The following is a 15,564-nucleotide window of genomic DNA, read 5'->3' on the forward strand; positions in this document are numbered from 1 at the left end:
GGATATTACTGACACACACAAATTATTGTTTTGGTATGTTATCTTCTATGTGGGAATAAATTTGATAGTCTGGGGCCCAAGTTTGTTTTTTGCCAGCCTGCAGTGGCAAAACTATGCCTGCTTTGATCTGTGGGATTACCTCTTTTACCACCCACATCTTTACCTATACTTTCGGTCCATGCAACAAGCTATAGCCATTTCCTCATATCTGATTCTTATTTGAAGCTAGTGTTCCTAAAGTATCATTGGTCCTCATAGATCTTAAATCCCTAGATGACTCCATGCATGTTCTTTCTAACATTTTCTGATGTTGGAGTATTTCTGATGCAGTGAAAGAAAATCTCATTTAACAACTAAATTTAACCCTTTATTGCCACCATTCATTTTAAGGGATAAAGCTATTAGCTGTTAACACTTGGAGCAAAAAGCATTATCTGTGGCAGTGACCATACCTCCTTTATGCAGGTTTTTACCCTCAGTGATATATCCAGAAATCTAAGTCCACTTTCTGTCTGACACCAGATAATACATTTTTTGAAGAGCTTGTTTCTATAACATATAAACATCTAGTTCTGGTTATTTTTATTTCATTGTTCTTTTCTCAAGTATTCCAGAGAGTTTAACCATCATCATATCTCACCTAGTTTTCATGCAATGTTGCAATTGTAAATTTGAAACCAAAATATTTCTGTAGTCTTTTTGCTTGTGGGAAAGGTTAGGGTGAGAATTTCCAGGTCCCTTAGGCTGTAAAGAGTTTTATGATCGTTTTCAGCTCACACAGTTCTTCCATGCATGAAGACATGAAGTTTTAATGTCTATGGAGTAAAGCCAAAGCTTCTTTCTTTATTTATATACACTAACACCTTATTTATTTTATTTTATTTTATTTTATTATTTATTTGTTTATTTATTTATTTTTACATCTGCTCTCCAAGTCTGACTACGCAGTTTTGAGAAATTACCAATATTCTCAGTAGAATCATCCGAGGACAACTTTATTTTGCACTTAGATATTGTCTCTCCAGGTTGGACCATCTTTGATTAATGCCTTAAGTTTTCCATATGTTTTTGTAATGGCTAAATGTATGTCTGCTAGGCAGCTTTGTAGAATAGCATTCAGGATGTTGAGGCAAGTTGGTCAATCATACATTTCTTTGCATACTTCATCCTTCACATGAGTCTGCTCCTTTATCTTAGTGTGGCCATTCTGCATCATGTTGCCACAATAGCTTTGCTCTGCTGGATATTATTTCCATCATAAGAAATTTACATTGTATTTGTTTAGCTTTTGCCCCACAGTTTATTCTCCATACAAGGTTTATGAATTCTCTGTATTTTCCTCATATTTTTTCATATCCTTGACCAAAATATCATGATACTGTGCTCCATATGTGCTGTATCTTCTATTAAGTGCCTCTGGTACCAAATCAGCCTACATGGGAACAGTACCTCTCAAAGAAGTTGCTGAAAGTCATATGAACATCTGTTCTGCTTCGCAAACCATGCCGAAATTCATTTGGTATTGATCACCCCTCCAGCACTTTCTTCCTCTATATGGGGAGTATTTTTCACTCTTCAAAACTTGTCTTCTGTGTGTACTTAAATGTGAAAACTCCATCTTCTGTTCTGGTAGTGATTGATCCCAGTGCTGGAGGCTGGCTTGCTCTCCAGGTTCAGCGCTTCCACTTCACCTCTATTCAGTTCTGTGGAATTCTCTTGGTAATGTGGCAGGAACTTGTCTTGTTCCTACTACAGGTAACTTGCAACCCCATTCTGGGTGTTTCTGAGATGTTTTCAGTAGATTTTAGTTGCTTTGGACCCATGACTGACAAGGGAATGAGTACTTTGAAGTCTCTAATGACCCAGTATAATTCAGTGTCAACAAACAGACTGAATACTTAGTTTTTGTGCAAAAGTATCTCCACAGGAATAGATGAATTTATTTAGCTTATGTCCATTGTTAGAGAAAATAACTTTTACAGTAAAGCTTAAAGATGCAATACTGTCCTTAATGGGTTAGATCAAATCTCTGAGCTGCCCTCTGTACTACATTTGCAGGATCTAAGAATAGGACAGCATATCTGCTTCCCTCTCCTGGGCTGGTTGTTTCTGAGTTGAAGAGCCAGAAATGGTATCATTATTTAAGACTTCTGCATATTTTCAGTTGCTGGTATCCAGATACTGGCAGTGCTCTAGCTTGTGCATCAGTGCCCAATTTAAAAGCATGCTATTGTCACAGTTGCTTTTAGAATGATAGTCCAGTTCTCTGCTGATACAGCATTGTTCATTGCTCATAATTACTTCTACAGAGATTTCATTTGAATTAGTGTTGTTACTGTTATTCTTTTTCTGGTGATAGATTTTGTATCTTGCTATACATGCTTTTGACTACTTGCAAGCTGTTGGCAGTGCCATTTGCTTGTAGTTCGTGTCCTTTTCCCAAATGTTGGCCATTGGTCTGACTTCTTGTTCTGTGAGAACTCTGAATAGCTTCTTGTATTGTTTTCCCATGCCCCATCCTTTATCTCTAAATTTTTCTTATTCCCTATAATACCAACTTTTCTCTGAGTGACTTCCTTTGCTTTGCAGGTGTGGATTACCTTGCCAAGAATTAACTTCAGACCTTCCAATAGGCTAATGTTTACTTTTCTGAGTCAGGACTCAAACCCTCTGAACTGGCTAATGAGCCAGTCAGACTTAGATTAGTTACCCTCTCCTCTAATTTTCCTTCCTGCTTAAAAGCATCACATGCATCTATTTCATTTTTATAGAATGCCTCACATTTGTGTAATGAAACTCAGAGATCATTTGTCTTGGCCAAACGAACAGAAAACCACGGAATATATGGACTGCTTAAAAAAATGAGTGTTGTCAGAAACAGTGCTATTTGCCTGTATCTGCTTCTGCTACCAGTTCCTTGCAGTTACAGATATTTTACCTTTTTGTTTATAGGAGGGTTTAGGCAAGTATAGGAATTAATGAGTTATCTCTACTTTTCTAACAACTGGAGTAAAAAATTATCTGCTTTGCAGTCCCAGAGCCTTAGCCAATAAAGTTATTTATGAAGATATAAAAAGCTGACAGACTCAGTTGTAATTTTATTTAAATTCCATTTTTTTCTGAGGTGGGAACGTAGGCTGTTCTTGCTATGTTACTTTGTTTGGGGGGAGTTTATGTCAGTTTGGTTTATAAGCAACCATTAATGTCTGTTTTGGTACTGCACTTTTTTAATTGATGTAGCAGTAGAGGAGAGCCTCAGAATGACAGTTTCTTCCAAAACCAGGTCATATTCAAAAATGTTTCCTTAAATCTTTTGAAATAATACACTGCTGAACAAGGAGCAAATACAAAGATACGAGTATAAGATTATGGCACAAAAGTACAGATTCTACCTGAATGGTGCATGGGTCATTGGAATATTCACAGATTAAGTAAATCCACTAATTGTTTCTATAAACCATAATTAAAGATGGAAAGGAGGTCCTTGAAAGGCCAGACACGCCTATCCTATCAGGATAATTCTTATAAGCTCCAAATTTCTCCATCACATACAGCGAGATGGTATTTTATTGGGAATCAAGTACTCCCTGTTAAATTTGCAAGTTTCCAATCTGAATTGTTTTAGCCTACATCCACATTAAAGTGTGCTAATTTGGTCTAAGGCACTCCTCACCCAGAGGGTATGAGCACGGAGAATTAAGTCAGAAACAATGTATTTTGGCCATAAAAAGAATAGCTGTTTTAAAATAAACTTTCCTGTGAAGGAAAAAAAAAAGCAAAAAACATACAAACAAACAAACAAAAAAACAACAACCAAAAACAGGTAACACACTGAAGGCAAAATAATGTAATTGAAATGCTAATAGGCCAGAATAAAAAGGAATTTAAAAAGTAAAGTAATTAAAGGGTGAATGCAGAAAAGTTGAAGGGAGGGCACTGGGACCTTCCTGTGGCACAGGTCCCTGAGACTTTTCTCACCTGCTGAGGTGAGAAGGGGAAGAAAGGCAGATGCTGGGCAATGATGTCCCATTTCTTTTTCCCAGCAGTCAGTGACAGGACTTTCTGGCTGAGGGAGTATTTTTATGATATTTCTGTGATTCATGTCTTTCTGTGATCTTAAGTACAACTGAGTTTGGTCCCGATGCAGACCTTTGTGTGTCACCAAGGCAGCTTCACGAGAAGACCAAGAAAGGTTAACAGCCCAATGAGGTGCTGAATTCAGCTTTTCCTAGTGAATGCTAATGCCTGTCTAAAGCAACCTCCTTACGGATCTGCTGATCGTGCAGGAGCGGCATGTAAAAAAGGGAGGAGGAGTGAAAGGGAGGCTGGAAGAAAGCGAGGGCTCTAGGACCCATGCGAACCTTCGTGAGCAGGAGGTGGGAATTCTCCTCCGAGGCAGCCCGAGCCCAACCTCAAAGCTCCTGCGGAGCCCGCAGCAAGCCAGGCACGGTCCCTGCCCGCCCCAGCCCCGAGCACCGGCCCTGCTCAGCCATGAGCCCTGCTGCCCCAGCACTGCTGCAGCTCTGGGTCACCGCCGTGGGTGAGTAACTTGCTATTTTTGCCCCCGCGACCGGTGGTACCAACTTCCTCTTTTGCCCACAGGGGTCTCTGACTTATTTCATTGCCCGTTCTCTCCTACCTTTAAAAACTGTAAAGCACTATTTTCAGAACACTGCGAAAGGAAGAGGTGGGGAGGAAAATAATGGTGTCAAACATATATGAAGTGTGTGATGTGGGAAGATAAATCTTGGTGGTTATTGATTTTAAGTAATTTTTTTCACTGAAATGAATAGGTGTTCTGTAGTTTAATAAAGGCTTGAGCTGACCGAGGTTGTTCCACTGGAGACAGGTTCTGCCATTGTACAAAGGTTCAGTGTAACATTAACAGCTATCCCCCAGTACCATTTTGGCTCTGTCACTACAGGATTGCTTTCTTTTGGGACAGTGCTTTAAAGTAATACTGCCAGAGTAGTAAAGGTTGCTTAAGAGAAAAGGTATATTCAGAAAAGATGCTTCATCCCAGGAGAGGAGTGAGGTTGGATAAAGGGAAATCAGGGTATTCGGACTATGAAAGGCGGAGTTATGAGCTCCTACCTAGCCAGTGGTGCCCAGGCTGAGTTTTGAAAGGAATCTTTGTGCTGCTCTGTTTGCCGGTCAGCTTTGGTTCTGAAATGCAGCAAGAGGAGTGAAATCACAGTAGGAGAAAAGGAGATAATAGGAGAGAAGCAGCAGTAACAGGGGGGAAGCTGGAAAGTTGTAGAACGCACATAAACGACAATGGAAGAATGGAGGCAGAAGAGGAACATATTTACTACATGTGCACTGTGGTAAAAATCATAATATGAAAACTTGAAGGAAAAATCTACCTATCCTTATCAGGGCATACTAACCTTCCCAGAGAACTGAGGTTACAATAGTAAGCGCAGTGCAGAGAGAAGAACATCGTTTTGATCCCTGGATGAGGATCAGGAGTTACTTCTGTGTTTTTCAGTGCAATAAATCATATTACTTCTAGGCAGAGGAGATGATGAGACATACAGTTTGTTCAGAGCTACAGCTTGTTCTTGCTAGTGCAGTAAGGATTTCTCTATTTCATGCTAAATTCTGAACATGTATGGTGTTTTTTTTTGCTGTTGTTTTGTTTTCTTTTGTTTTACAAGAAGATATATTGGGACATCAGTTTTTATGCAGGTTTCACCATTTAGTTCTATTTACAATTGAATGCCAAGAGATAGCTTAGAGTCTTTGATTTCAGGCTTTTTCTGTCCTGTTACTCCCTTGTGGGGGTGAGAGTTTTACCATCAAAAGGGCCCAGGGGAAGTATGCTCCATGAAAGCAGAGCTGTCCCCCCGCCCCAGCCTCTGTTCATATGCCATGCTGTTTCATCAAGGGCTGCTAAGTGTCATCCACATATTTTTAGTGTACCAACTTTCAACGTGTGAGTAAGGATAGTGTAATGAATAGTCATTATACTTGCTCTATCTCCAAGTCAGTAATTAGAAGCATGATTGTATTAGGGCAGATATATATATATATTAATTAGAAAAAAATATAGAAAAGGTGCATTTAAAAAAGTTCAGGTAAAGAGCTAGATAAAAACAAACGTACATTTTTGTAATCTCTGTCCAGTCTTCTGCCAAAATATCTCAATCACCCTAGGAGAGGCTTGAATGCATGAATATTTAACTGTGTAGCTGCTATCCTAGAGGGTGGCTCACCTTACTTGGATATTATGGTCAGCTCTAAGGCTCTTCAGTTAATCATTTTAAAAAGTACTTGTGTTTCCACTGAGGAAGTTTTTCCCAGAACAGATTTGTCGAGTGGCTCTATATTTCCTTCTTTCTCTGGAAAGCCTACAGTCCTGGTAGTGAGGGAATTTACTGGTCCACTTTTCTCTGTTCAATTTTCTGGCTGACATATGTCTTTCTAATGAGCTTTTAGGACAATTTCAGATTCAAATCCACTGAAAAATTGCATACCAAAACACAGGAGGAGGTCAGAACTCATTTTGATGAGTGAAAATCATGACTCTGCAAGAACATGCAGAAAGTTAGAGAAAACAGGAAAAACAGAAAGAAAACCAGACACCTCAGCCAACCAACAGCACAAGAAGCAGGAAAGGATTCAGCGTACCAGTGTGCATTGTTCAGTGTCAGGGCAACTTCACAGTCATTCTGAGACTGAGACAGTGCTCTAACCTCAGGTCTTGGGAAATGGCATGGAAATAGGAGGACAAAGTCACCACATGAATGTGTAGGAGAATTTCTTTTTCATTTTAAACACTAGCATTGTTTTGAGTCTTCATATGGACTGACTCTTCTTTGATTGCCTGAGCTTTTGATGGAAGGGGAAGGTCAGTCCTCTTCTCTGTAAAACAAACAAATGAACAAAAAAACAACAAAAAACCAGTTCTGCTTGGCCAGATGTTGTGCTCTTGCCTCTGGGTGTGGATTGCAAGCTATTTGCAAAATTACAGCACGACATACACTTCTGACAAATCTCAAACCCCTTACTGAAGTGTGCTCAGGTTATGTCATTGGCTCAGAACTTTAGCTATTGGTTATATTAGCTATTTAGCTATTGAACCACAATTCCTGGGATGACAAAATATCTTTACTAATATTAAGTTTGTATAGCCTTTTTAATAGTTGTATTAAAGCTGTCATAGCATAGGATATTTTATGGTCAGTTTCAGCCTGGGAAGTGGTTGTGGTTATGGGGAGGCTGACAGGCAGGTTTAGGAGTAAGGTGGCCAGCACAGTTATAGGGTGTGTGTATGTGTAATCATGTATCGGCATGCCAGTGGTGAATGCTCCATTCCTGGCTCCTACTTGTCCCTTGCATTTGTCCGGCAAACTCTTTTCAGAAGTCCAGAAAGTTCTCTCTGTCCCCAATGGGTATCTCTTAAAGCTGAGCTGTTTTATACAGTGTGTATAAGCTGGTTTAGGTTTAGTAAGTCCACACATGCATGAAGCTACATATACGGGAATACCTCATTTTGTTGTAAACCAGCTGAGAACAGATTTATGGACCTTAAAATAAACCATTACTGATTTGAATCTGAGTGTCTCTTTCTGTACAGAAGATGATCATGGCAAAGTGGAAGGGGTGGGGGGGTCTGCATTCTCTTTTTTTTGTGGAGGAGCTCATTTGTTTTTCTTTTTATGCCTATCTCTGCTGGATTGAAGTAGCATACAGGTACAGTTATACTTTCAGTATTTTCATTAAAATAGGTCCAACCAGAATAGCATTAAATGATCCTTGGCATTGTATTTAGGAGATAACTTCATGGTTCCTTATTACACAAATGAGAGTCTACCCACAGATGCTGTGCCCAGTCTGGATATGCAATTCAAGGAACTCTGTCACTGAAGTTCAAGCACTGAAATGAAAAAGGACAGTTATTTTGAAGTCTTAAACATTGCAATGTTAAGAACTCTTTGAAATACAGTGAAAAATGATATGTATGAGAGTCCAGTAGTAAGGGAACATGTGAAGGCAAGCATTGGAGATTTGTAAACTATGTCAAGAGGAAGGACTGAAGTAAAAGAGGAAGAAATCTTGTAGTGAGATGTGTGTACTGTTATTTTAGAGATGAAGACAATGTCTTGTGATTAGCAATAGAAGTCTATCTTTCTGTCAGAATTACATAACTTCACAGTTCCTAATTGGTCCATAAGTTGGAAGAAAGGATGATTCTCTTCAGTGATGTTTCAAAAGCATTCCTCTCCTGCTTCCAGAGCTTATATAGCAGATACAGAGAGCCCGTGTCTTCAGTTTCTTTGTATGGCTGGGTATGCACTGGTGGTGCTAGTGTGTAAAAGTGCATCTGTGGTGTACATGTAACTAGAATGGAGATGATTTTTCTTCTTGAATTAATTTCAGTGAAAAATGATAAAGTGGTAACACAGAAATGCCTTGTAAAATGGTCTATGTTTTGATCTGTTATATATAGATGTTTTGTGTGTGCAAAAGTAGGTGCATGTTGAGGAAATTCAAATGAGTTTTCATGGATTTTTAATTTAATTTTTATTTAAATGAGTCTTTTATTTAAGAATCTGGAACCTTTATTTAAAAAAAAAAGCACATGATTTAATATTACATGCTTAGTTTTTACATGGAGTACTATAGCTCAGCTCTTCCTGGAATGGGCAGTTTGCAGACTGATAAAACATTAGAAGATTTTTCAGATTGATCTATGAAGGTTTTGATTTTTTTTTTAATTGTTAGGATTTTCCAGTAACTTGGAAAATCCAGTATTAAAGCTGCTCAGTATTAAACCTTGTAATACCACATAGTGATTTGTACCTGGATCTCTATGTGCGGGTTATTGTCCTCGGGCTTGTGTTCATTGCTGCACATACACACTGGGGGTAGGTGTTAGTAATTTGCTATTGTATCAAATTCCTCAGAAATATAAAGGAAAAAAGATAACCTGAATTTTTTGCAAACCATTAGTGAAAGCAGAAGCACAAAACAGCTGCTGAGAGGAGAGGCAGGTGAGATCTTTCCAGAAATAAATGGAGAGGAAGGAATTCATGGGGTTCTTAGTTAATGCAAATTGATATATCTCTATGTGAGCACAGTTACAGCAGTAGAACATCTTGCCTTCTGTGTCTGGAGACTTTTATCTGAGACTCTTACAAGTAAGCATGATTTCTGTACTCAATGCTTAAATCAGGGAAGGAAAATAATGACATTAGTTATGTTAATTAATTGGATCATGCTTATAGTCTTTTCCTGTCTCTCAGCATCAGTTCTTCCTCTCACAATTCCTCTTCCTCTCATTCCAGTGTAATTGCTCTACTGCTTTGCTCCTCTCCTGGAGTATAATAAACCCTGTGCTTTGATGTGGCTTGCCATCAGCAGGGCCCCTGTATCTGTGCACACAAAGACGACACCCATGGCAGTTATGAGAGCAAGCCAGCTCAGAGATTGGTGAGCTGAGGTGTTTGATGAGAGATGAGTTGCAGCTGGTCTGACAAAAAGGCTGAGTGAATAGGGAGAAGTGAGATCTTGTGTAAGAGGTGATGGATGATGCCAGTGTGTCGCTTGTGCTCAGTAGCACCTCTCATTTGCCTCTTATGTGATTCAGATTGTGCCTTGTTCAGCAGCTTTAGAGGTCAGAGAGGCTGTGTCTGTAGGATGCCAGGTTCCTTCCTTTTTAGGCCTGATGTGCAGAAGGAGAGATCAACCTGTAGGACCCTTGCAGTGGAGCAAATAGAAATAGTATCAGGACCTGCACAGGTTTCTGAATGGCCTAAAGGACTGCAGCTCACAAGCCAGTGGCAGCATCTCCCTGATGCATTTTGCATCACTGAGTTATACCATGTCTAAGTGCTTTCCTTGAGGTGCTGTACCTCCACAGTGCTGCTTCTTCTAGTGTATGTGATACCAGCACAGTTGATGGTCTTTTGACAAATAATGAAAACAAAGAGACATAAAAGGAAATCATCCAGTCAACTAGAGAAGATGGCTCTGCCAATATATACTGAGGAAGTAAAGATCTCAGAATTTTAGTGAGTTGCTCACCCACAGGCCAGATTTTATTTCTTCAGAGCTTCAGTTTTTTTTCACTGCGTGCACCTTAAGATAAAGCTGGCTGGGAAAATGTAAAATTTTACATGACCATACATATACTGTACATATATATGTACAGTATTTCCTTCCACTTGTCAATGAAAAACTTGTAAAGCCAGTTAGAAACATTAACAAGAAATTCCCTGAGAATAGCATTGTCTGAGTTTTAAAAAAGAAGGAAGAGACACCTACTGAGGTAGTGGCTTATCAAAGATGAAGGTAGTTGAGGAAGAGAGTGAAATATAGAATAAAAAAGCTGAAGTCTTTCCAGAAAGCACAGATGTATCCTTGCAACTCATTTTAACTTTATTCCTTCTGATAGGAGAGTCACGTCTGTTAATAAGACATCACAGATTTTAAGCTAATTGGTATCTGAAATACCATAAGCTTTGGCAAATTAGCCAAGAATTATGTATTTATTCGTGCATTTCAGTTGCTCACTTAGGGCTTTTCTTATTCAGTGTGTATTACAGCATGTGCTTGCGTATTTAGGCAGCCAAATTTTCTTGCATTAAAGCATCCAACCTTCTCCACTGTGTCTGTGTTTATAGAGATATACATTTATATATTCAAAATATAGGAGTGATAAAGTAATTGAGTTACAGACATCCTAGGCAATGAAATGGAGGGATGTGATAGTGATTTGGAGCTGAGAATAAAGTACAGGGAGAAGAAGTTTCTGTTCCTGCATTGTCACAATGAGTTTTTGTACAATCCAGGAGCCAAATGAAACCCAAACAGGAACCTTTTCCCCTTGAATCAGAACCAACCAGACAACTGAATTCTTATTAGAACCTGAATATGAAGTGATTCCAACAGGCTCCTGATTCAGGACCTGGTCCTTTCCCTATGTGCTGAGGGTAAATTCTGAGTGCTCTGCTGGGAGGCGATGGGAAGTATTTTGGCTTCAAGCTGTCCCAAGACTGCTTTGTAAATATCTGTTGGACCCCTTAGCTGGCTTTTGGCAGTTGCACCATTACCCATGTCTGGGATGGGCATGGAGCATAAGGTAAGAGCTCTCTTCTGGAGGAGACACTGAGCCCAACCAGTGTGGTCTGACATTACCAAAACAAAATGGTTAGCAGCTGTCAGCCTGAACTAAGCAATCTCAAATAAATCTGAATTCAAAGTGGAACCGAACTAAAAAATTATTTGCCTCATTGTATAGTTAATTTGATGATCTCGCAGAACCTGGTGTTTTTGACTAATGGTTTAGGTAATGTAAGGAACCTAAATGATTATTCTTATGCACTTTTAACACTTTACACGTTGTGATCTTTTGGACTTTTCTGTTTTTGTTACATTTAACTATAATTTTCATTTTATGAGTATCTCCTTTTTTTTTTCCCCTACTGAGCTGTGAGTCATTAATACATATTTACCCATATCACTTTAGCTAAGGGTAGACTAATGTGAAATGTCCTTGGCCTTTAACTTCTTTTTGGAGTTTGCTCTATGACTTCTGGTGTGTAGTGGAATATGCTGGAGTACAGATTTCTTTACATTAGCAACACTTTTAAAGTCTGTAATTCACAGCAGGAGCATTTTCTGTGTTTACAGTCACGACAGGAATCTGAATAGCATTTGAAATCTCTGAAATAAGCTTTCTTTAACCCCGTATAGGCTAGCAGTTCATCCTAGTTTTTAATGAGACAGTAAACTTTCTAATTCTTATAAGCTCTAATATCGGAGTTAAATTATATTGATTAGAAATACCAACTATTGCCTTTTTTTTCAAATTTCCTGAAGTCCCACAGTGTCCTCTGCCCTTTCAAGATCTGTCAAGCTATTACCAGAGTTTAAACTTTTTCAGAGTTTGACAGATTGTGTTTTTCATTCTGTTGCGGTCTCAGAGAAGAAATTTGAAAGTCAGTAAAATCTACAAAAATAGCCTTGTGAATTGGTGATGAGCAAAGTGTGGTGAATAAAGCAAGTTCGCTTTTATATTGTTACTTCAAAAGAGTTTGGATTCTGGCTATTCAGAACAGAAAAACAAGAGATTTCTGCAAATCCAGCTCCTTTTCACCTCATCTGAAACTATAATTTATTTGCTCTCATTAGACGCAAGCATTTGGCTTCCCCTCTAAAAGTTATCTTCAATTTTGATATGCTGATAAGTTCTGGTAGGGTGTAGCCTTTTTATGTCTCCTACATTTGTAATTTCCAAACATTTTGTTCTTCTCTTTAGTGCTTTCTTACATACATATACTCATGAAGATTAATGAAGGTAAAAAGAAGGGGTTTTTTGTTTGTTTTTCTGTTTGGAGAATAATTTTTTCACCTATTTTAGGACTCGAAAATCTATGAAAAAAAACCCACAACAAAACCAACAGCTTTCCTATAAAGAATCTCTTTTCCATGTTTTTGTCAGTGGATACAGTTATACAAAACTGTACAATACTCGACTTACTTGTGACTATTTGTAATAATATTTTAAATATAGATTTCATGTGTAGATTACTATTTTGCATAGTCATATATGGCTTTTGATTGCATAGGCCATCAAATATGGCAGTATTAGCTAATGGTTATTTTTAAAATAAGCTTCAGTAGAACTGACGTTCACTGAAGTACAAGGTTACATGCAGAATAAGCTAGAGAAGTTATTTCATTATTGATAGAAACAGCTTTGTGACTGCATGAATGGGGATTGACAAGAAGCAACAGCCCACTTAATGAAGCTACTGACGTTCTCCCTGGTGTTCTCTTCTGAGAGCAGTGTGAGGTGCTGCAATTCAAGTAATTGTAGAATTTTATATGTGCTACTTCTGTTGGCTTTCCTCTTAAGACTGAATGAATCTAAGTTAAGCATTCAGATGAAGTTTATCTCTGCTCCATTCCTGCCCACCCCAATCTGTCCTGCCAGCCCCCAAGGCACTCCTTAGTCTCATCTGGTCTGTGTTGGTCAGGCCATAGGGATGCTTTGTAACAACCTAGTTTAAAAGCTAACTTTCTTTTTGAGAAATGCAAGCCGTTGCTTTATTTCGTTTTCTCTCCAGACTTTGTTCCTCCAGTCATTTTAGTCAATTTCTTGTGAAAGTAACCAATGGGGTTAGGTACCAGAAATTAGATAATGTGAATATAGACTTATCTGGTTTAATGATGTCAGCTTTCCATTCTGTTGCAAGGAATGAAGTGCTAAACGTCAGCCTTGTTGAGTATGTGCCAGTGAGGTGACAATCCCTTTGTGAATCTCTACCATTGTGAAAATACATACAATCTTGTCTTACTAAATACAAAAGCACTGTTATCAACTCTCTTGTTCTGCTAATGAAAAAATCTTACTTTTAGACCTCATTAACTTGTCAGTTATCAAAAATTTTAATGACTTTAGGGGACACACCATTCAGTCATGTAGTCTTGGTCTCATCACCAATGCTACAGGAATAACACTGAGGAATGTGAGGTGCATCGTGGTGTGTGGTGTTCATGTTACCCCTTAGCCTTTCAAATGAATTAATCTCTGACCCAAACCATGTACAGACTGTTGACAGAAGAGGTACTTTGAAATAGCTGGGGATAAGACTATACCTGCTCTGAAACGTGGAGCTAAGGTTTACATCTGTAATGTAAAAGGGAGACAGCAAGATAGTTTGGGGCCTAGGCTTAAATTTTATGCACAATATGTTTAATATGCTTTAGCATACACAGGAATAATCCCCACAGTTTACCAAAAAAAGAAAGAAGGCAACAGTTAAGAAAACATTTAAGTGTGTCCACACAAAGGAACAAAGAACAAAGCTGATGATAAAGTAACAGCTAAAACTGCTTTGCCTTTAGCCTTTTTGAGCTTGGCAAAGGGTAAACATATAGCATGAGCTATATGTTTTCTTGTAACTAAAGTCTACAAACTCATGTCTCATCACAAGACAGGGTTAAAAATCATCAAATTAAAACAAACATATTTATGAGCCATCTGGTTTCTGAGTCTTTCCAGTTCGTGTTTCCTATCCTGGGTAACTATTAAGCAATTTTTGTTGCTGTAATTTTCATGTCATTATATGGCTCCAGAAACTACGTGTTTAAGAAAAACACCATAGAGAACTCAGTTCAGAATAGAATTATAAGCACAGACAATGCTGGATACATTTGTCATTCTTTAAATTGTCCTAATGTACTACTAAAAGCAAATGTACAGAATAATCCCTTTTTAAAATTTATTATTTTTATTTTATTTATTATTTTTTTATATGTGACTTTAAGTTAGGCAGAGTAGACTGGGAGTTTGTGTTATTGATAAGTCTATATACAGGGTTACAAGGGAGTCAGGATTGGTGTCCTTTCCTAGGATTGATTTCTGGTTCTGCCAGCTGCTTTCTGTATGGTCTAGGGAGAATGACTTAGTTTTGGTGCCTTAATCCTTGTCTTCCTTTGCCTGCTTTATCTCCCTTATTCAGATGTGATGAGACGTAAAACAGTATGTTCTAGTTCCTTGAAATTCAGTCAAGTGTAAAGAATTATTTTTATTTATTAGACCATTTTAATGAAGTGTAACAAAGGAGAATCTGTAACTCACTTTCATTGGAAATTTAAATGTGTTGTTTTGAGAAGAAAAGCATATTTATTCTTTCACATTGAATGTTAGTTGCTGATAAGAGCTTTTGGACAATATTGGTGGAGGAAATAAAAGTTTTCTCCATAAAGGTGTAGATTTTTATTGCTTTTCTATAATATTTCCTTATCTGCTCCTGAGAAGGCACAGAGCTAATAAATAGATGTGAAATCTCTTGTTTCTCTGGCAACATGATTGATATTCTGCATGACAGCTTGGTCATTTGTGATACGGTTTGAACTTTTTCATTTGGGAGGGAGTGTATCAATGTATTTTCATTTGGGGAAAGATGAGAGAAGAACTATAGTTGCTGTTGTGTTTCTAGGTACAACTAGATGCTGGTACTGTTAAAAAGTCACATTTTGTGAATGCTCACTGAAGTTTGGTAACCAAGTTCCCTTTCTCCAGCTTTTTCATCTTTGTGATAGATCTGTGTAATGAAAATCATCAGTTCTTTTCAGTTAAATTTGTTTTTTGTGAGTCTTGGAACCTTTCTGACTCCTTTGCCTGTCATGAACACCTTGCACATTGTTGGCCCTACTGCTCCACACTGCTCTTTCTCTTGTGGCTTGGTATCTCTTCAGTCAGATGGCAGGGGCACTTGGTAGGCTGAAGTCAGTGAAGGATGCACTGTGATCATGAAGTCTTGTAGGAATTGGATAACTCTTGTCTCACTGCTTCTCTTACACGTGGCATGATGTGTTTATGCCTTTAGATCCAAACCTCAGATTTTCAGATGCATGAAGAAGAGGGAACAGGTGTTTGCAAAGAATAGAGCACCCATTACTCAGAGGGTGCGATTTGGAGGTGAGCATTGCTTACAGCAGCTGAGATTGGTAGCCACGATGCAAATAGGACAGACTGAATATCCTACTGAAATTTGTGCTTGGGGTCACATTCCACATTCTTAGCCTTCTCACTGTGCATGTTTG

General features: G+C 38.4%; 1 protein-coding gene across 1 annotated transcript in view; it reads left to right on the forward strand.

Moving 5' to 3' along the window:
• The first annotated feature begins 4,353 nt into the window (after positions 1–4,353).
• LTK (leukocyte receptor tyrosine kinase) overlaps positions 4,354–15,564 on the forward strand; it is an 80,579-nt gene continuing 69,368 nt past the window's right edge. Inside the window, exon 1 of the mRNA XM_065755590.1 lies at positions 4,354–4,540. Within this exon, the coding sequence (XP_065611662.1) occupies positions 4,354–4,540 (187 nt within the window). The remainder of the gene's footprint in view (positions 4,541–15,564) is intronic.

This window comes from Cyrtonyx montezumae, unplaced genomic scaffold, assembly GCF_038088225.1.
Source record: "Cyrtonyx montezumae isolate F1298 unplaced genomic scaffold, pur_monq_1.0 scaffold_10, whole genome shotgun sequence".
NCBI lineage: Eukaryota > Metazoa > Chordata > Aves > Galliformes > Odontophoridae > Cyrtonyx > Cyrtonyx montezumae.